Consider the following 23117-nt stretch of genomic DNA (forward strand, 5'->3'; position numbering starts at 1 on the left):
TTTTTGGAGGTTCATCAGAATCTTGAGTCTTTAACTATAGTAAAAGATTAGGCTGATTTGTAGGGCAATGAAATATGTGTTGTGATTCACCAGTGCCATCTTCTGGTTATGATATTTTCTACAGGAACATTAAAACTTTTACCAGATAGGCCACACATACCAAAAGAGTTTTTGATTACTAGCAACAGAGGTCTCACCCGAGATGTCTCCACCAATGAGAGCAATAATGGAGTGCAGTCACTGGCCAGTCAAAGTTGCCACACGTGGGTGTGTTTTTCAATAACCAGACATTCCATCCGCATTCCCAAACCCTCTGTGGACAATCAGGGGAATCCCTGCCCATGTCCATGACCTTCTGAAAGAGAGAGCAACAAGACCTAGCATCTAAATCACACCAAAGCCTCTTGTCTAAACCACCCAGCTGCATAGCTTTCAAGACCTTTAAAGTGTTATATGAGCTGGAGCTATGTCGGCTGTGCACTCAACCACTCCCAATGATCTGAGCACTGTTCCCAACACCTGCTACTGAAGGCTCAGGACCAGAAGCCATATTGCTTCCTGCTCTCACAGTGGCAATGGAGATTGTTTATCAGTGATTTACTCAGCCAAGTGTTGGCTGGAGACATTCTTTGGTTTCTAACCAGACAGATGGAATGCTCAGAGTTAAGAAAATACCCTTCATTTTTCATTGACATCCCTTACAATTGCGTATTTGTTTCTTTGTTACTGAACTGTATGAATTGTTAACAACAAACACTAAAATACACATGTAAATAAATTTGCTGAACCTTCTGTATTGGTCCAGACGCTTTAATAATTGGCTTTGATTTTGTGACAAAGATTTTTTAAATGATATGACACAACTAAAGAAATTTCTATATCATTTGGGTACAATCGAAGGTGCAAAATCTTGGAAAACCTTTGGTTATTGCAGATGAACCCACGTCTAGTTGCCAAAAAATTTTGTTTTTATACTTAGTAGCCAATGATTATATTAATTCCTTTAAATCAGCAAACAACTATCATTCTTTCTTACTTACCAACAGTTTACAGCAGTTTTAAATAGTACATCAAATTACGCTTTTGATGGTGTGAACCAAACTATCTGTTATGTACTTTAATGTATTTCAAACCATTATCAATCTAAATCTCCAACAAAGTGAATGGTCAGGACCCCCACAGGACCACTACAGAGAAGGTATTATTTGGGTGGTGGATCATTCTCAGCACTGCAGTGACACTGACATGGTGGTGTGTTAGTGTGTGTTGTGCTGGTATGAGTGGATAAGACACAGCAATGCTGATGGAGTTTTTAAACACCTCACTGTCACTGCTGGACTGAGAATAGTCCACCAGCCAAAAATCAACAAAGTGGCTGCTTCCTTGTCAAAACAGACAACTAAGACATCTACTTCACACAAAAAACACTAGATTTACAATGAAGTGGCATATCAGTTTAAACATTAACCACATTAATATAACCTTAACCACACTAGGTCAATTAGTTACAGTAAAATTCAATATTACGACTTTGTTAGCCAGCATGCCCTGCTTCCTGCTAGCTACTAGCTACATGCTAACATTGCCTAGTCAAATTGGTTGTTTTGGTTAAAGTTTATATGTCTGTATACTAATAATTATGGAATTACCATGTGTGGCAAAGATAAACAGTAGCTTCTTTAGTAAATGAAGAGGTAAATAATCAGATTTTGTGTTGGGTAAAAGTGCGTTTTAAGTACTACTCAGGATAAAAGTCTTTCTAATGTTTTTGGTGGATTTTGCTGCATTAAATACAATGATGAGAACAATATGCACTTCAAATCTTCAAAACACATGTATATAAATAATTTAATTAGTGTAAAAACGTCAGAAATGTTTATGGACTTTCTCGGACATTGAATTAACGTGACAGTACGCTTGCTCTAATAAATGGCATTATGCTGCCACCTACTGACAATGCCATCAAAGGGCAATAGCTGCTGTTTTTGATACAGACCACATTCCCCATGTATTCTATTCAGCTTCAAGGAGCTGGTAAAAACTATACCAAGCCAGGGAGCAAAACAGGTTAAAACTAGAATGTAAGAGAAACACAAGGAATACAAATGTAAAATGAACTGTGTAAACTGTCATATATCAAGACGAGACGTGTTGATGTTTTTTTCAGTAACTACCCAGCTAGCCTTGTAATTGTGGCCCACTTCCGGCGCAGCTCCTGCCAGCCGAGCCTGCCGCATCTGGTTCAGTGCCGGCAGCCCGTGTCGGCTCTGACTCTTTTTGAATGACTGCCCAGAATCGGGCCAAATACACTGGCCCAAATCCGGATGCCAGATCTCCGCTGACTCTCCCACAACTGGGCCAGAATTGCCCCCAAAACACTACGATACTATTTATTTCCCGTTTTCTTCTCCTTTCACATCCTCATAGATAAAATAGTAGATTTATACTACAGATTAACTACAGATTGTGCAGCAGAAAGTATTTTATTAAGATAATTGCAGCAAGTAGTATAATAATAATAATCAGAATATTATAAATAAGACCAATTATAAAAGTGAACCAAAATGACAGCTATATGAATACTATATATAGAAAATAACATATAATTGCATATAAGAATAATAATTATAAAAGTGAACAATATATAAAATATATACAGGTCCTTCTCAAAAAATTAGCATATTGTGATAAAGTTCATTATTTTCCATAATGTAATGATAAAAATTTAACTTTCATATATTTTAGATTCATTGCACACCAACTGAAATATTTCAGGTCTTTTATTGTTTTAATACTGATGATTTTGGCATACAGCTCATGAAAACCCAAAATTCCTATCTCAAAAAATTTGCATATTTCATCCGACCAATAAAAGAAAAGTGTTTTTAATACAAAAAAAGTCAACCTTCAAATAATTATGTTCAGTTATGCACTCAATACTTGGTCGGGAATCCTTTTGCAGAAATGACTGCTTCAATGCGGCGTGGCATGGAGGCAATCAGCCTGTGGCACTGCTGAGGTGTTATGGAGGCCCAGGATGCTTCGATAGCGGCCTTAAGCTCATCCAGAGTGTTGGGTCTTGTGTCTCTCAACTTTCTCTTCACAATATCCCACAGATTCTCTATGGGGTTCAGGTCAGGAGAGTTGGCAGGCCAATTGAGCACAGTAATACCATGGTCAGTAAACCATTCACCAGTGGTTTTGGCACTGTGAGCAGGTGCCAGGTCGTGCTGAAAAATGAAATCTTCATCTCCATAAAGCTTTTCAGCAGATGGAAGCATGAAGTGCTCCAAAATCTCCTGATAGCTAGCTGCATTGACCCTGCCCTTGATAAAACACAGTGGACCAACACCAGCAGCTGACATGGCACCCCAGACCATCACTGACTGTGGGTACTTGACACTGGACTTCAGGCATTTTGGCATTTCCTTCTCCCCAGTCTTCCTCCAGACTCTGGCACCTTGATTTCCGAAAACAGTACTTTGGACCACTGAGCAACAGTCCAGTGCTGCTTCTCTGTAGCCCAGGTCAGGCGCTTCTGCCGCTGTTTCTGGTTCAAAAGTGGCTTGACCTGGGGAATGCGGCACCTGTAGCCCATTTCCTGCACACGCCTGTGCACGGTCGCTCTGGATGTTTCTACTCCAGACTCAGTCCACTGCTTCCGCAGGTCCCCCAAGGTCTGGAATCGGCCCTTCTCCACAATCTTCCTCAGGGTCCGGTCACCTCTTCTCGTTGTGCAGCGTTTTCTGCCACACTTTTTCCTTCCCACAGACTTCCCACTGAGGTGCCTTGATACAGCACTCTGGGAACAGCCTATTCGTTCAGAAATTTCTTTCTGTGTCTTACCCTCTTGCTTGAGGGTGTCAATGATGGCCTTCTGGACAGCAGTCAGGTCGGCAGTCTTACCCATGATTGCAGTTTTGAGTAATGAACCAGGCTGGGAGTTTTTAAAAGCCTCAGGAATCTTTTGCAGGTGTTTAGAGTTAATTCGTTGATTCAGATGATTAGGTTAATAGCTCGTTTAGAGAACCTTTTCATGATATGCTAATTTTTTGAGATAGGAATTTTGGGTTTTCATGAGCTGTATGCCAAAATCATCAGTATTAAAACAATAAAAGACCTGAAATATTTCAGTTGGTGTGCAATGAATCTAAAATATATGAAAGTTTAATTTTTATCATTACATTATGGAAAATAATGAACTTTATCACAATATGCTAATTTTTTGAGAAGGACCTGTATATAAAAACAATATAAAGAAGTACAGTTTGTTTGTTTGTTTATTAGGATTTTAACGTCATGTTTTACACTTTGGTTACATTCATGACAGGACAGGCAGTTACTCATTACACAAGACTCATCAAGGTTATATCGAACACAGTCATGGACAATTGAGTGTCTCCAATTCACCTCACTTGCATGTCTTTGGACTGTGGGAGGAAACCGGAGCACCTGGATGAAACCTACGCGGACACGGGGAGAACATGCAAACTCCACACAGAAAGGACCCAGACCGCCCCACCTGGGGATCGAACCCAGGACCTTCTTGCTGGATCTTGTGACCTTGGCTGATGATCTACACCGGATGTTAGATGCTGCAGAGTAGTGTTCATAGTTTTTACTCATGTATGAGAGGTGAATAAGCAAATGTGGCTCTTGAAAAGTGGACACTTGAATATCTACAAAAAATACAAGGGACAATCTTTGGGTTATAAAATTATATACGATCAGCCATAACATTAAAACCACCTCCTTCTGCAATTTCCCTCTGGGATCAATAAAGTATTCTGATTCTGATTGTATGTATACTCTTTTTCTATCAGCTCCACTAACCATATAGTTTACTAACCATTTACTGACTTTCCCTATGGAATTAATAAAGTTATCTATCTATAGGTGCACTTTGTAGCTCTACAGTTCCACTGTCATCCATCAGTTACTCTGCATACTTTGTTAGCCCTCTTTTACCTTGTTCTTCAATGGTCAGGAATCCCAGGACCACCACAGAGCAGGTATTATTTAGGTGGTGGATCATTCTCAGCACTGCAGTGACACTGACGTGGCGGTGGTGTGCTAGTGTGTGTTGTGCTGGTATGAGTGGATCAGACTCAGCAGCGCTGCTGGAATTTTCAAATACTGTGTCCACTCACTGTCCACTCTTAAATTATACACACCTGCTTTGTTGGTCCACCTTGTGGATGTAGTCAGAGATGGTAGGTCGTCTGTTGCTTATTATTGTATTACTATTATTATTGTTGTGCTTGTTGCTTATTGTAGCTTTTAAGTTTACGTTATCCACAGTATTCAATGAACTTTAATTATTTTGCAGCTGTTGTCTAATGCTAGAAACTGTTAGCCTTTTAGCTAACGTTACCTGAAGTGTTTCAGTTCAGACTACCAGTTAACCTGAAACTCACTAGATAACATTACCATAAACAGTTTCCATTTCCAAATTGTTCTCTATCTTAATCCAAAACTCATTAATATACTTTCTGCTTACATTTTACTAAGTAAAAAGTTGTTAAGATTAAATGTTTATTTACCTCACACGAACGAACGATTCCTCTTCTTCAACGGCTCGCGTCGCACTGTTGCTATGGTGACGCTCGTTCTGCCGCCGCTGAATCAGAGACGCGTTTCTACGAGCACCAGCCAAACCCAGCTGTGGTAACAACTGGGCCGGATCTGGTTACATTGATTCTGGCCGATTCTGACACTCGGCCGACTGTGCCGATAGAAAAGTGGGAACTGGGCCAGATGATTGTGCTAGCTGGGTAGTAATTACACCGATAAGGCATAACATTAAAACCACCTCCTTATTTCTACACTCACTGTCCATTTTATCAGCTCCACATACCATATAGAAGCACTTTGTAGTTATACAATTACTGACTGTAGTCCATCTGTTTCTGTACATACTGTTTTAGCCTGCTTTCACCCTGTTCTTCAATGGTCAGGACCCCCACAGGACCACTACAGAGTAGGTATTATTTGGGTGGTGGTGGATCATTCTCAGCACTGCAGTGACACTGACATGTTAGTGTGTTGTACTGGTATGAGTGGATCAGACACAGCAATGCTGATGGAGTTTTCAAACACCTCACTGTCACTGTTGGACTGAGAATAGTCCACCAACCAGAAATATATCCAGCCAACAGTGCCCCGTGGGCAGCGTCCTGTGACCACTGATGAAGATCTAGAAGATGACCAACTCAAACAGCAGCAATAGATGAGCGATCGTCTCTGACTTTACATCTACAAGGTGGACCAACTAGGTAGGAGTGTCTAATTGAGTGGACAGTGAGTGGACACAGTATTTAAAAGCTCCTGTGTCACTGCTGTGTCTTATCCACTCATACCAGCACAACACACACTAACACACCACCACCATGTCAGTGTTACTGCAGTGCTGCGAATCATCCACCACCTAAATAATACCTGCTCTGTGGTGGTCCTGACCATTAAAGAACAGGGTGAAAGCAGGCTAAAAAAAAAAGTATGTAGAGAAACAGATGGACTACAGTCAGTAATTGTAGATCTACAAAGTGCTTCTATATGGTAAGTGGAGCTGATAAAATGGACAGTGAGTGTAGAAACAAGGAGGTGGATACAATGTTATACATAATCGGTGTATTTGTCCCTATGCAAAAAATTACAGAAATATTAGTGGGCCCTCTGCAACCCCTGATGCTCTAAAACAACATCCTTCATCCCACTACTACAGGTCAGGGAATAACTGATTTGCCTAATACCTGGTAAAAGATTTACATAGAACCTGTGGGATGACAAATGAGAAATCGTTGCTCTTCAATGAGTAGGAACCAGAGTTTTTACCTACCAAATTTTAGATGTCTGGCAAACTTAAGTACAGTGCAATAAGGCAAGAATATTACTCATAATTCTCACTTGAAATAATATATGTCTATAGAAAGTTGCCTTCATCAGTGACTATTTATATATGATGAAAAAATTTACACCGAGTCTTATATACCATTTTACAACTAAATTCTTCAAACGTCTAATATGATATAGATGTACTGTGATATAGGGTTATAGAGGGTATTAGTACTACCCATCCTATTCTATGCTACCTTTTAAAATAATTAAAATAAACTCAACAGTACAAAAGGTTTAACCAAACCACTAGCGTAACTGTAACAATGTGCTTATTGCACAACTCGCATGTAATTGAGTGTTTTTATTTTTATTCATTTCAATCCCTCCCAAAGCATTCAACAGTGTAAACTGCTTTATTTTTTCAGTCCACACCCATCTTTTTTTGAATCACTAACAAAGACCTATTAATTCACTGAATTAAATAATATGCAGACATACCGTGTTGCAGTATACAAATAAAAAACAACTACTTGAAGAAAAAATTTTTATTAAGGCAGAACACATTAGTGTGAAATACTTTTAAACATTAGACTTTCTCAGACAACATATGAGAAAATATAAATTTTTAGTTTAACCTTTTGTGTGTCTCAGGATTAAGGCTTACTTCAATTTAAATATTTAATAAGTGCTTAGGTAAAAGCAGCCTAAAACTTTCTACACCTTTCTTTTGAATGTCTTCTGAGGGGTTCATGGCTGTGGGGTATAACGCAGGTATTTCTTCCCAGAAGGCAGTTCTTTGGTGGTGAAACCAGCAGGGAAAAGCTTTTTGGCTTCTTCATCTGACAGCGAAGGGATGACCATAACTTCATCTCCAGACTAACCAATAGAGAAAGAAAGACAGAAAAACATAAGCTGTACCATCTGCTCCTGTATTACAGGCAGTGTAATAGATTAGTTAGTTAGTTAGTCTAATACCCAAATTCTATCAAGTTCATTGTATGTGGATTTTTTTCTTCGTGTGTGGATCAGGTGTAAAAGCAGGCGCCCATGTAAATTAGACAGTAAAGCATATATGCATGAATCACACAAAGCCAGAATATTTTCAATAACTGCCTGGCTTAAACAGGCTTAAGATTTCACTTACCTTCCAGTCTACAGGTGTGGCAACTTTCTTCTGTGCTGTGAGCTGCAGGGAATCAATAACCCGAAGGATCTCTGTGAAATTGCGCCCAGTGGTTGCAGGATAGAGGATGGACAGCTTCAGTCTCTTATCAGGACCAATAACAAACACCTATATATTAAAAAAAATACAATAAACATATAATGAAAAGTCAAGCTTTGCATTTACATGTCCCTAAATATGAACAATCTAAAACAGACTTCTTGTATTCACTTATCCCACCCAAAACATGATTCGTTTCTAAGATTAAGCATGTTATCTAATCAGTAATTGTAATATCAGTAATATAATCATTGAGAGTAAAAATATTTTAATGATTGAAAATAAATTTGTCAGGCAAAAAGTCAGAAAAGAGGAAAAGTTCCAAGTCTATAAATCAGCAGTACAAGCAGTACAACAGTACAATCTGATTCCGGTTAGGTATAAATAAAGAGAAAATAATTAGGGAAATACCCACACAGCGAGCAGTAAGAGGCATTCCATCTTTGTCTCTCTCATCAGGGTCCAGCATCCCAAGAAGAACAGCGAGCTCTCGCTTATCGTCTGCTATAATAGGGAATGGCAACGGACCGCCTGCTGTTTCAGAGTGAAATGCCATCACATCCTACAAACAAGATAAAAAACGTACAAAGTATGAGCCTTTTCAACAACAAAATGCCATTTCACAAGTCAAACTTTTACTTATGTTTTGTAGGCAAGCAGTAGCCTAGTGGTTAGAGTACTGAGCTAGTAATCATAAGGTTTACTAGCCCAGGGGTTCAGGCCACACCACTGCCAGGTTGCTGCTGTTGGGCCCTTGAGCAAGGCCCTTAACCCTCAATTGTTTAGACTGTGTACTGTAATATAAGTTGCTTTGGATAAGGGCTTCTGCTAAATGCCGTAAATGTTTTTTAACCTTCAAAAATTTTACTTCTTTTCTCACACAGTTACCAATAGTTAAAACGTGCAAATGGTTTAATTACTCACCATTCTATTCCTACAGTCAAATTACAGGCAAGGAATAGAATCTAAGTATTCCCACATAATCTAACACTAGTGCAAAATGTATTTAGTATTTAGGATACTCACCTTGTCATCAACATATTGTTGAGTATTACCTTATCTAACAAAAATGTTTGCTGCATAGTAACCAAGAAAAGTAAATTTTGAATTTTATGGCACCATCAACATACCATTATTCTATTTGTTATTCTAGTTTTACATTTCAATAATTTATTTTCCAGATGTGTTGTTTTTTTCTTGTTGGAATGTTGTAAGGTAAAATGTGTGAATCAAGATGACGTACTTTATTTTTATGGATTTCAATTTGGCTAGCCTTTAAGGTCCTTAAATCTAAAGCTTATAATCATCAGTAATTAGTTTAATATTATGAAAATGAACAGTGAATTGAATTAAAAACACCTGCAGTAAGTCATGCTTTAATTCCTGTATAATAACACTGGGTTTAAATTGGCTGGATCACATACAAACAAAATACTGTACTGTGAGAAGGATGAGCTTTCACCATTCACATGGGTTCAGCCAAAGGTTTGTGAACGGGGGTGTGAAGACATACTGGCAGGCAGGACTCTTATCATACACTGCTTAAAAATGAATGGGGAGTAAAGCAAACCCGCAACAACTTTTGATAACCAAGCGACTCAGTCGATAAGCATGGAAGGTTGTGGAATTGCAAAGCAGGCCAAATCAGTTTATACTTCTTTTACCCTTCCACCCACCCTAGGGTTCAAAGGCACAGACTGGGTATAATCAAAAAGACACTATCACCACGTTTTGTATGTGTTGTATTTTTACTGTTTATGTGTTTTTTATTTTCACAGTCTAGACTTTGCTGTGCTTTTATGTTACATCAAAGCTTTGAGGACTATGCCTGAAAGGGGTTGATTATATACACTGACTCATTAATCACTGTATAATGTTGTTTTCAACCAGTAATTTCCAATAATGTAATGAGATTTATTTATTAGGATTTTAACATCATATTTTACACACTTTGGTGACATTCATGACAGAGCAGGTAGTTACTCATTACACAAGATATATTAGTTCAAGTCTTTAATGTCAAACACAGTCATAGACAATTTTGTATCTCCAATTCACCACACTTGATTGTCTTTGGACTGTGGGAGGAAACCCACACAGACACAGGGAGAACACGCAAACTCCACACAGAAAGGACCCGGACGGCTCTACCTGGGAATCGAACCCAGAACATTCTTGCTGTGAGGCGACAGTGCTACCCACTAAGCCACCGTGCCACCCTCATGTAAGATATTAAAGTATCATGTGAAATAATAGGTCACATATATCTGTTAAAAAGAAATACCCATTGATGTTTGGATTTCTTTGTTGTGTACGGCTATTTGAAAATGAAAACAAGCCAATAAACAGTTACAACAATACAACAATAGCGATTGCCCGAAAATGCCACTTGCTCGATCAGGCATGTTCATTTTGAGATGGAGGGTGAAGAATAGAACAATGTAACTGAGGCCAAACTCAATTCACTTAAATATTTAACCTCTCACTATTCAATTCCATTCATGTGCCCAGTCAAAACAAACAATGGAGATAAAAGCAGAAAAGGGTCTTTTTTGTCTGAACTACAAACTTTAGAAAACAGTCACTCCAGTATCATGACTAGTCTCTCTGTCACATTGTGTGTATAGCTGCGGAAAAAGCCACTAGCGCTTCTGGACCACTGGACATGTGCATACAACAGATGAACAGTAAAGCCAATTCCGAGCTGACCAAGTTAGTCACAACAGCATATCACATGGCTGGACAGTCTGGATATAAACTCTTTGCTTTTATTACTAGTACCAAACATTTTGACATTCTGTTTATTTACAGCAAAAAGAAAGTTAAGTGAAAGTATATTTTGAGAATCGACATTTAGAAATACATAACCTTAACTATGTAAGTATTAGCTTGAACAACAGTTTAAAATACAAATATTTGTTCAGGACAGGGAAAATTTGGTTCAGGACAGTGAACTTTCAGGTCGCTTGTCTAACTGGCCAAGTTGGAAAAAAATTAACCCTAAACCTTTCAAGCCCCGATTTACATTAATGCTTTTAAATAATTTCCCCCACTTCCATATGTAGAATTACACAGTTTAACAATGAAGCAGAAATGAATGGCAGTAAAATCCCAAAGTTTAGTATGACTGTTGTACCCATGGTGCTGTAATGAAGTTTGGTTTTATGATTTCTCTGAACTCACATGACTCAAATTATGATTGTCTTGATTATAAGCCTACAGTCAGCATTTTGTATTTTAGCTTAAACAGCTAAACTAAATATATGTGGTGACAAAAAAAGACTAAGATGCAACATGTAATACATTTGGCCACATGAGTTTGAACCCAGACCTTGCTCCAGTTGTTGTGGTCTTCAACGCTGTCAATTGACAAAGCAATCATCTTCACGCCTCGCTTCTTAAACTCATCGCTGATTCTAGCAGCACAAGCCAGCTCAGTCGTGCAGACTGGGGTGAAATCTCGAGGGTGAGAGAACAGGATGCCCCATCTACAAGATGCAAAACAAAGAAAGTAAGAAAGTGAATCACTTCACAGGAAATTCTCACTGACTCAGTTGCTCAGATTTGGATGAACTGTGCCCATAACTTATGCAAGCACCCTAACCATAAATTACACAATATCTCTAGATTGAAAAGTTTAGACTAGTAATTCACTACACAGTCAAAATATCACCAATAAATACTCATCTACTCAGCCCAAATAATGTATTGCCAATGATCCTGTTTAGTTCAACACAGATTTAACACCCTGCATTGCTTAATACAGGGAGATTCACTCAAAAGAGGCCCCAAATATTCTGTTGTAACTTGTTAGGATGAAGCAATCTGAACCAAAAAAAATCAGCTACATATCTTGACATATGTGTAATCAATTGCATTACATGCAATGTTAGAAGTGATCTGTTTTCTGCCAGACACATTTTGATGCAGCGCTCAATGTTTCTGAATGTATGGGCAAGCATATCAGGGGGAATAGCAGCAATTTCACATTGGATGTTTTCCTTTAAATCTTCCCCAGTGCAAAGCTTGTTCCAATAGACTTTTCACTTACACTAATTGGTGACTCAATAGGTTGGCACCATGAAGACGCACTGCTCAATACTGTACACCACCATCCGGATGAGAAGTCCAGTGACTGAGTGAAGTGGTACGAGGTATGCATACATGTTGCGGCGGCTGTCCGGCGACTACCTCATCGCTCCGACGCAGGGGCATCCCAGCTTGTTCGAAGCTCCATATACTGAGGAGCACATTACACGTCGTTTTGTTCAGATTGCTTAACCCTAGCGAGAGTTATTACAAGATATTTGTGGCCTCTTTCGAGTGAATTTTCCTGTATTTTCTAAAATTACCTCAGCTACATGTGGACACAGGGAGAACTCCAATAGGTAACACCAAAGACAAAGATTCAAGAATGTCTGAAGATTTTGTTGTAGCAACAACTCTACCTGCTGCACTTACCAGGCCTTATCTGAGTTTATTAATTTAATTACAGATTTACAGTGGCGTGGGGGTGCTTATTTACGTTTGCTAGCCACTGTTTAAGTGTTCAGGTGTCCCCTCTTGCACTTTACATTAATCAAAACGTAATTCAGTTTTATTAAGGTATATTAAACATTAGTAAGTGTGTGTTCAAATATGTGCACATACATTTAATAATTTCTTGGTATTTTTTTACACTACAGAAAAGCAAGTAAGCACATCTGTGAAATATCACAATTGTGATATTGTGATACATCACAATAAATATAAAATATCTATTTTATAATATATGTGTAAACACTTGAGTATCTTTATATTCTTGAAACCTGCTGTAACGTTGCAAATTTCCTCCCTGTGGGATAATAAAAGGCTATCTTATCTTACCTGATCAACCTTATCAATTCCTTTGAACAAAAAATCTGGGTTCTTGAGTTTTATCCTTTCCAATACTCAAGACTACTAGGTGAAATGATCTGAGCAGGTGCATTTACATTTACAGCACTTAACTGACGCTTTTATCCAAAATGACTTACAATTGGTCACCTATACAATGCAACTGAGGGTCACGTGCCTTGCTCAGGGGTTAAACTTGTGAACAGTTGAGTCTTGTGTAACGAGTAACTACCTGTTCTGTCATAAATGTAACCACAGGGTCAAAACATTACGTTAAAATACTTATAAATACATTATTATTAGTCTCAGACCTCTGTTCCTCACCGTATCTTTAATAGGAACACATTTTTAAAATATTTTACACACACAGTTCCTCAGAACTAACAAATAAGATACAACCACAGTCTTACAGATGCTAAATGTGTAAGTCATAAGACCACAAAATGGTTTTCCAAACAGATCAAGCTATTCAAACAGGATATTACATGATCACAGTTATTTGCCAGAGGGAAACAACAAGTCAAAATAAGAACAGTTTAATGCTGAATGTAAAATACAATACCAAAATCACATAAAAGGAAGTGGTTCTTAACCACATCTTCTTCATGGTAGCTATTTTAGTTGGGACCAAAGTTTCAGCATTATACAAAGGAGAAACATTCAGTGCTATTATCAAGGGATTTGATGGGCAAAACTAATACCCATTTGCATTTTAAAACACGAAATGCTTGTTCATAACTGAGGTTAACTCAGGTTGACATCAGGGCTCTATGCAGATGACAGATGACTCAAACTTAATTTTATATCATTGATTTTAAACAACTGTTAGCAACAGGGAACGGCCAAACACCCGAGTTCAATAACTGGGAGCAATGTCCACATGTCAGATATTTAAAACCTGAACCATATTACCACAGCAATGAACTTGGACTTCCCCTTTTGCTATGCTGAAACAGTGTTGCAGGATAGCAAACAAGGCGACTGCCAAACTCTTGGGCCTCTCTTGGGTAAATGTGAACAAGACATGGCCTGTATTTTCCAATTCAAAAGGCTTAAACAAAATAAAGGCTTATCATCGCATTTCATCTGGGTATTGTACAGCAGACAAATCGTCATCTCTTATTTCCTATTTACCAAGCCGATGGCAATTTGAAATCTTAACAGCAGGGTGTGAAAGTTGCACATGCAGGATAATTTTGCACCAAATGTTAAGACAATTTAGTAGTGATTTTTTAAATAAATTAAATAAACTGGAATGAATGTTTCATACAAAGTTTAAAAAGTGAAAGTCTACTCTAGATGGTAAAGAGAGCCTATGACATTCACAATAAGGAGAACACAGACAAAACTGTTTTTAGTTGCAGTGATGTAAAGACATTTACACTGTACTCACTAGATTACGCAAGTGTGTAATTTGTGGACAGGATTTAGAGCAGTGGTCCCCAACCACCGGGCTGCGAACCGGTACCGGTCCATGGGTCATTTATTACCGGGCCGCACAGAAATAATTAGAGCTCGCTACAAGAGCAATTACATTTCCGATACTCTCTCATTGCAGCATAACAAGCTCAGGATTTGCACCGATTTTCCATTCTAGTTATTCTATTTAAAACGTTTTTTTACATTACATAGGATAAAACCTTCAAACTTAAAATTACAACAAATGTATCCAATAAAAATCTGTAGAAAAGTGAAAAATAACATTTATGGATTTCATTGGGCTGCACATTATTTATTTTTATGGGATGTTTTAAATCCCAGCTCTGCCATGCAGCCACTGTTGGGCCCTTGAGCAAGGCCCTTTACCCTTTCTGCTCCAGGGGCACCGTACAATGGCTGACCCTGCACTCTGACCCCAGCTTCCAAACAAGCTGGAATATGCAAAGAAAGAATTTCGTTGTACTGTACACCTGTATATGTATATTTGACAAATAAAGGCATTCTATTCTATAAAAAGTGTGCTTATTCTCAAGTGACAATCTTAATTACATACTAACTGCACAGGTAAGATTTATATGGTTAATTTTTAATTAACCATAAGAAATAGCCTTGACTAAGCTGTTTAAAATGTGATGTTTTAAATTAACATTGGCAAATTTGCTTCATAATGCATTTATACACCGATCAGCCATAACATTAAAACCACCTCATTGTTTCTACACACACTGTCCATTTTATCAGCTCCACTTACCATATAGAAGCACTTTGTAGGTCTACAATTACTGACTGTAGTCCATCTGTTTCTCTACATACCTTTTTAACCTGCTTTCACCCTGTTCTTCAAAGGTCAGGAACCCCACAGGACCACCACAGAGTAGGTATTATTTAGGTGGTGGATGATTCTCAGCACTGCAGTGACACTGACATGGTGGTGGTGTGTTAGTGTGTGTTGTGCTGGTATGAGTGGATCAGACACAGCAGCACTGCTGGAGTTTTTAAATCCCTGTCCACTCACTGTCCACTCTATTAGACACTCCTACCTAGTTGGTCCACCTTGTAGATATAAAAAGTCAGAGATGATCGCTTATCTATTGCTGCTGTTTGAGTTGGTCATCTTCTAGACCATCATCAGTGGTCACAGGACGCTGCCGATGGGACGCTGTTGACTTTATATCTTTGGTTGGTGGACTACTCTCAGTCCAGCAGTGACAGTGAGGTGTTTAAAAATCCATCAGCATTGCTGTGTCTTATTTGCTTATACCAGCACAACACACACTAACACACCACCACCATGACAGTGTCACTGCACTGCTGAGAATGATCCACCACCTAAATAATACCTACACTGTGGTGGTCCTCTGGGGGTCCTGACCATTGAAGAACAGGGTGAAAGCAGCCTAAAAAAAGTATGTAGAGAACCAGATGGACTACACAAAGTGCTTCTATATGGTAAGTGGAGCTGATAAACTGGACAGTGAGTGTAGAAACAAGGAGGTGATCATAATGTTATGCCTCATCGGTGTACATACTGCTGTTATTATTTAAGATGGGTTTGATGGACACTAAAACCAGGTAAAGCACCCTCCATGGCCTCTTTAACATTATTAAAACTTAATAAAAGTGGATCTACTGAAAGATTAGCAACATCAATATATAGAAAATAATGTTAGGGGTGTCTGTTAGAAATGTGCCTACCATGAGGTCCTTTAGTCAGGTATGTGGTCACCTGACTATGTTCGACAACCAATTTACTTTAAAACCAGCTAATACAGAATAATATGAGTTGTCTACGTTATATGTTAACAAAATGATACTAATATAAACATTATTTGTACGTTTTGCAGCTCACAAGGTGCCAACACAAGTAGGCAAAGGTTAAGCTAAGCGACTTCTAGCTGCTTGTTATTTACATGCTGAAACATTAAACAAAGCTAAAGTCTAACAGTAACACAGCAGCTCATTCGTGTTGCATCAGCCGTATATAAATACAGTAGAGAACCATGCACCAGACTAATACTCTATGCTTCTATAACGAAGCTAACAGTTTGCTACTCACGAGTCTCCCAGGAAATCGTGAAATTTGATCTTTCCGATGGTCGTTTCTGCTTCAAAGTTAGGAAAAACATCTCCCAGCAGAACCCCCGGCATTATTGCTGTCTGCCTCGCTCAGTAAACCCAGACGAACGATAAGCTAACACACGCTTGTCGTATCAATGAAGCGAAGCGAGAAGTGAGTCTCAAATAGTGATCTACTTCCTACTAGAATGCCCTAAGTAGGTCGAAGAACAACTGTTCTACTCCCTACGTAGTGCACTTTATAGGCAATAAACCCCTATTTAAAATTCATCCAATGACCGCGTTGTGTAAAATGAAGAACCTATCACTTCATACAACTTTGCACCACCCACCTCAAATACGCATTTAATATGCAAGAGCTTTTTCACTAACATCTTTCCCAGAAAACACAACGTCTACAGAGCTTTGAACTTAAGTTGAGAATATTCATTTTTTATTTTATTTTCTATCACTGCATTGGTCAGGGTCGCAGTGGGTCCGGTTTCCCTGTAATTACTGGGTCAATGCAGTAACACACCATGCAAAGGAAGCCAAACCATTGCTGGGCCGGCCTCCCTTTATATTGAATTACACATTGTCCCAACTTTGGCAGCAACAGGGTGGTGCAAGCAGTGTATACTGTCTTGGCACAACTGGCACACTGTCACTTTAACCATCTTGTGATTTGTTGCTGCTTAGTTTTTGCTGCTATACTTTTTGCAATTATGCACTTTAGATCAACATAAGCTGCTGCAGTTTTTCTGCAATACTTTAAAATGTAAATACTTTGTATTTTTTTTTGGTTTCTTAGTTTATTCTATTTTATACTTATCTTAGTCTATTCTTATTTTTTATTCATGTTGCACGCACCGAGGCCTGGGTAACTGTATTTCGTTCTATCATGTACATGGTTGAATGACAATAAATGAGTCTGAGTCTGAGTAATGCTATAGCTTGGTATACGAGCCCTAAACGTGTTTTATTTTTAAATTTTTTAACTACATTAATACAGCATTGCAAATTTTAAAATGAGTGTCTGTGTTAGTGTTGTGACCACAGTTCTGTTTGTTGGGTTGTAATTTGTTACCACAGTTTGGGGTAAATATGTAAAACCACTGAAATACTACACATCATTTTTAACATGGTAACTGTAATATGTTTCATATTACTTTAAGTATTTACCGATTAAATATTTTATGCAAAAGCCCTTTATGTGGACCAAATAGTGTAAAGGCCTCAGAGAATTGTGTGGTGACAAGATGATCACTAAGCACTTCAAACTTAGTAGTTGCCAGAGGTGCCACTAACGTAAAAACAATCTAAATTTAAACATCGAGTATCTACAAAGGGGGGAAAATCATATAAGTTACAAATAAATTACAAGTAAGTAATGTAATTTTTAAATTGTAAATTATGATTGCACTTATTGTATTTCCCCAATTGTTTAATTGTACTTCTTTATTCATTGCACATCAGCCCCGATGCAAATCTTTATTCTGGATCTGCTGCACCTAAAATAAAATGCTATCTGATGAAGACTGAATTAAATTGTTAGGGTGAAGGCTTTACTTAATTTTATGATGAATGGTAAAGCTGGTCTCTCTCCATGTTCAAAGTTATTTGTGAGGGCAAACTGACAGATGACTTAAGATGTTAATTATTTAAGCTTTAATTTACCCATTGAACGGGTCACCTCGGCCATCATCGCAACAATTGTCCCAAGGTGGCGGCACGGTGGTTTAGTGGGTAGCACTGTCGCCTCACAGCAAGAAGGTCCTGGGTTCAATCCCCAGGTGGGGCAGTCCGGGTCCTTTCTGTTCGGAGTTTGCATGTTCTCCCCGTGTCCGCGTGGGTTTCCTCCGGGTGATCCGGTTTCCTCCCACAGTCCAAAGACATGCAAGTGAGGTGCATTGGAGGCACTAAATTGTCCATGACTGTGTTCGATATGACTTTGTGCAAACTGATGGGTCTTGTGTGGTGAGTGGCTACCGTTCCTGTCATGGATGTAACCAAAGTGTAAAACATGACGTTAAAATCCCAATAAATAAATAATAAATTGTCCCAAGGTCTAAACGGGTTAAACACACCATTCAAGTCGCTGGGTTTGAGTTGTGTCCCAAACTACAAGTAGCTTTCCTAAATAGTATAGCTACATCTAGTGCGCTATCATTCTAGCATGGCTAGCAGAAAGAGCCCTATGTAGTGTAATACTATGCTTTTTGGGGCGCGGTCTTAAACTCGATCACGTGATACTAATTCGGTTCTCTTTGTCGCCTCCTAGTACACACAGCGCAGAGGCATTTTAAAGATGGCTGTTCTCGGCAGTGCAACAGAAAAAGCGCACAGGTGTTTTCTTTAAAATGATGAACTGAAACTCGTTCGACATTAAACATATATTTTAAAAGCACGTACTGTAGGAGACATATTATTACAGAATGCCTTCCCCTAAAGCCCGAAGCAACAGCTCGCGCAGCGGCAACGCTTCCGGCATCGGTGGCGGCAGCGGCAGCGGTCGGTTTGAATTCATGTCTCTGAACCGAACACCTCCTCATTCTCCTTCACCTTCTTCTCCTTCTCATCTTGTACTGCAGAGACAGGGCTCAGATCCAACCACAGCGCGCCTCCGTGCCTCCGAGAGCCCGAACCGACGACGCAGAGGCTCCGCATCCTCCACCTCCTCAGTCGGCGGTCAGCAGTTACCGGAGGAGGACTGCATGCGCCTGAACCCGTCCATTATCGGTGTAGCGCTCAGCTCCCTGCTGGCAGTGGATCTGTGGCTGTCCAAACGGCTCGGGGTGTGTGCCTGTGAGGACTCCTCATGGGGTAGTGCCAGGCCCCTTATGAAGCTGGTGGAGATTTCCGGACATGGCATTCCGTGGCTGGTCGGTGCCGCCTACTGTTTGTACAAAAGTGACAGCGCTGCAGGGCAGGAGGTCATGCTGAACCTCCTCATGGGTAATACAGCCTAAGTTCTTCCACTGCTTTTCATCTGTGAAAATGGTGTTGGTTTAGATTGGAACTGTGTTCAAGCCCCACCACTGCCAGGTTGCTGCTGTTGGACCCTTGAGCAAGGCCCTTAACCCTCAGATGCTCAGACTGTATACTGTAACTGTACTGTAAGTCACTTTGGATAAAGGCGTCTGCTAAATGCCGAAAATGTAAATGTAACTTAAAGTCATGATGCGTTATTATGGTACACACCGATCAGCCATAACATTAAAACCACCTCCTTGTTTCTACACACATTGTCCATTTTATCAGCTCCACTCCATATAGAAGCACTTTGTAGTTCTACAATTACTGACTGTAGTCCATCTGTTTCTCTGCATGCTTTGTTAGCCCCCTTTCATGCTGTTCTTTAATGGTCAGGACCCTCCCAGGACCACTACAGAGTAGGTATTACTTTGGTGGTGGGTCATTCTCAGCACTGCAGTGACACTGACATGGTGGTGGTGTGTTGTTGAGTGTTGTGCTGGTATAAGTGAATAAGACACAGCAGTGGTGATGGAGTTTTTAAACTCACTGTCACTGCTGGACTGAGAATAGTCCACCAACCTAAAATATATCCAGCCAACAGCGCCCCGTGGGCAGCGTCCTGTGAACACTGATGAAGGTCTAGAAGATGAGCAACTCAAACAGCAGCAATAGATAAGCGATCGTGTCTGACTTTACATCTACAAGGTGGACCAACTAGGTAGGAGTGTCTAATAGAGTGGACAGTGAGTGGACATGGTATTTAAAAACTCCAGCAGTGCTGCTGTGTTTGATCCAAAGCACCTGATACACTTATACCAGAACAAAACACACTACCATACCATGTCATTACCATGTTGCAGTGCTGAGAATGGCCCACCAGTTGGGGTAGGGGGTGCTAGTGGTATTGTTTGTGACGTAGTGTTATTAGTAGGTTAACAGATTATTTTATTTAAATGAATTTATTTTTCTTATACAGTGTGAAAGTATGGCACCTCAAACATAACCTATAGGAATGGGTTATATAGCCAAAATCCCCTGTGACGTTAGTAGTTTTGATATCATGTTAATTGTATATATTACAATAACAATACATTTATTACATGTAGCAGATGTGTGTATCTAAGGTGACTTACATTTATGACCATACAATTTAAACAATTAAGGGTTACGAGCGTTGCTCAGGGGCCCAACAGTGGCAACTTGGTGGCAGTGGGGATTGAACTAGCAACCTTCTGATTACTAGTCCAGGACCTTACTGCTGAGCCTTCGCTGCACATAGTAGTTAAGTATGTTGCTTTTGTTGTATTTACATTTGGTCATTTTCAGTTGGAGTTCTGTGTGTAATGTCCTTTATTGTGTCCCTTACATAGAATTGTTATAAATCTGTACAATTACTGTTAATTTGTCTACACAGTTATGGCATAATGCTCAGTCCTAACAACCTATATATGACACAATTAAAAAAAAAACTACTGTACATGTATAGATATCTAAAGTAAAAAAAAATACTAATAATAATAATGTAAACGAGAAGACATAATTAAACACTCTCTCTCTTTCTCTCTCTCTCTCTCTCTCTCTCTCTCTCTCTTGTACAGCTTTAGTGTTGGACCTGGTGCTAGTTGGCATAGTGAAAGCAGTGGTTCGTCGCAGACGTCCTGCTCATAACCGCATGGACATGTTCGTCACATTCTCTGTGGACCGCTATTCTTTCCCATCGGGCCATGCTACACGAGCTGCAATGTGTGCCCGCTTCCTAATGGCCCACCTGGTTTTGGCTGCCCCGCTGCGTGTTCTTGTCATGCTCTGGGCTATAATTGTGGGTCTCTCCAGGGTCCTCCTTGGACGCCACAATGTCACGGATGTGATGTTCGGCTTTTTCATGGGCTACTGCCAGTACAACCTGGTGGAGGTGCTTTGGTTGTCACCAGTTATGCTGCAAAGCATGATGGGTCAGCTGGAAGGACAGTAGAAGGACAAAGGTGCAAAACTGTAGGAAATGGGAAGGCCATAAATGTACACACACGTTTCCAGTAAAAATTGGAAACAAGCATGCAGGCACTGTGATAGTAATTATTCCATATCTGCACTAAAGGTTTTGTGAATCTGACAATGTTTAAGTGTGTCCAGTTAATATTAAATTAATATTTAGTATACATTATATGTGCCATCATTTATCTGCAAAGGTTGGTTGAAGGAAATTGTTTTAGAAAACTGAATAATCGACCAAAAACTTGGTTTAGTAAGTCAAAAAGAGATCCAAAAGAAAATTCTAACCTATTGACCAATGCTGCTGTGTAACTGTGTAATCACTGTGTATTTACAATTATGTGCAAAAAAGGACCAAGTAATCAAACAATAGCAAAGTGACAAAAACATGAATAACTTTACAAACACTGCAATGCTGACCATAAAAACTAATTGCCTGGTAAAATTCTTCCAGATTCTTTGCTGTATTTTTAGTTGGGTGTGGTAGTGGTGGATCGAGTGGGGGAGGGTTGTAGGGTATCTAATGTTTCTTTGTTAAAATTGAAGCCATTAGGCTATGCTTGTTAATTACATTGGTATTATCTATGTTGCATTTGTGAAATAGAACTACAGCAAAGTTTAATACATTTAATTATGAACACTCACTGTCTTAATCGCTTATCCAATTAGGGTCGCGGGGGGAAGCTGGAGCCTGGACCCAGTCCATCGCAGGGCAGACACACATACACACACCCATTCACCTATAGGGCAATTCACTGACTCCAGTTAACTTGACTGCATGTTTTTGGACTGTGGAAGGAAACCGGAGCTCCTGGAGGAAACCCACGCAGACACGGGGAGAACATGCAAACCGTGCCGCCCTAATTATGAACACTATTGGAAAATATAAATAATCGACCTTTGTTTTGTATCAAATCTCTGTTGACCTTATATGTTAACACCTCATTGCCTGTCTGTATGTTTTACTTTGATAATACTCAAAAGTAAAACAGTAGAAACTGTGAAGGTTTTCAACATTTTTTCAGTTTATTACATTCAGTTTAAGTGCTTTAAGTTGCAAGTCATTTTAAGATCCCTGAAATGAATCCTAGTTGTTAGCTTTATTAAGTGGTAGGAATTTTATTCTGAATGTACCTGCTGTTAAGACCTAAAGAGCTGAACATTATGCGTGCGCCAGTAGAAAGCAGATTTCAAGTAGTAAACATTTAAAATCTTATAAGGGGTTAAATCAGAGTAGACTCAAAGTTTGGTTTGCAGCTCTGTGGCTGACCTGTTGTTACTTTTAGACATACACTGATCTGGCATAACATTATGACCACTTTCCTAATATTGTGTTGGTCCCTTTTTTGCTGCCAAAACAGCCCTGCAATTGTAATGTACTGTGTATTCTGACACCTTTCTATCAGAACCAGCATTAACTTCTTCAGCAATTTGAGCTACAGTACCTTGTCTGTTGAATCGGACCACACGGGCCAGCCTTCGCTTCCCACGTGCATCAGTGAGCCTTGGCCACCCATGACCCTGTCGCCGGTTTACCACTGTTCCTTCCTTGGACCACTTTTGATAGATACTGACCACTGCAGACCAGGAACACCCCACAAGAGCTGCAGTTTTAAAGATACTCTGACCCAGTCGTCTAGCCATCATAATCTGCCCCTTGTCAAACTCGCTCAAATTCTTACGTTTGCCCATTTTTCCTGTTTCTAACACATCGACTTTGAGG

General features: G+C 39.4%; 2 protein-coding genes across 2 annotated transcripts; one reads left to right on the forward strand and one right to left on the reverse strand.

Moving 5' to 3' along the window:
• Positions 1–7367: 7367 nt before the first annotated feature.
• Positions 7368–16642, reverse strand: prdx6 (peroxiredoxin 6). The gene is made up of 5 exons (XM_063001290.1): positions 16431–16642; positions 11391–11547; positions 8475–8621; positions 7982–8128; positions 7368–7713 (listed from the first exon to the last, which is right to left on the reverse strand). Exons 1-5 carry the CDS (start codon positions 16520–16522, stop codon positions 7585–7587), a joined length of 672 nt encoding a protein of 223 aa, XP_062857360.1. The 5' UTR covers positions 16523–16642; the 3' UTR covers positions 7368–7584.
• A 2188-nt stretch (positions 16643–18830) lies between these two features.
• plpp6 (phospholipid phosphatase 6) lies at positions 18831–22343 on the forward strand. Its single transcript, XM_063001292.1, has 2 exons — positions 18831–19384; positions 21004–22343. The coding sequence occupies exons 1-2, from the start codon at positions 18865–18867 to the stop codon at positions 21375–21377; spliced, it is 894 nt and encodes a 297-aa protein (XP_062857362.1). The 5' UTR covers positions 18831–18864; the 3' UTR covers positions 21378–22343.
• Positions 22344–23117: the final 774 nt, after the last annotated feature.

The sequence above is a fragment of the Trichomycterus rosablanca genome, chromosome 9 (genome assembly GCF_030014385.1).
Source record: "Trichomycterus rosablanca isolate fTriRos1 chromosome 9, fTriRos1.hap1, whole genome shotgun sequence".
NCBI classification, from domain to species: Eukaryota; Metazoa; Chordata; class Actinopteri; order Siluriformes; family Trichomycteridae; genus Trichomycterus; species Trichomycterus rosablanca.

Bases quoted from the DNA above. Each gene is read 5' to 3' on its own strand.
- prdx6 (XM_063001290.1), bottom strand. From the start codon at position 16,522: ATGCCGGGGGTTCTGCTGGGAGATGTTTTTCCTAACTTTGAAGCAGAA. The intron at 11,548-16,430 runs GTGAGTAGCAAA...TGCATCTTGTAG, and splicing joins CACGATTTCCTGGGAGACTC to ATGGGGCATCCTGTTCTCTC. The intron at 8,129-8,474 runs GTGGGTATTTCC...TTTAATATATAG, and splicing joins TGCCTCTTACTGCTCGCTGT to GTGTTTGTTATTGGTCCTGA.
- plpp6 (XM_063001292.1), top strand. From the start codon at position 18,865: ATGCCTTCCCCTAAAGCCCGAAGCAACAGCTCGCGCAGCGGCAACGCT. The intron at 19,385-21,003 runs GTAATACAGCCT...TCTCTTGTACAG, and splicing joins CATGCTGAACCTCCTCATGG to CTTTAGTGTTGGACCTGGTG.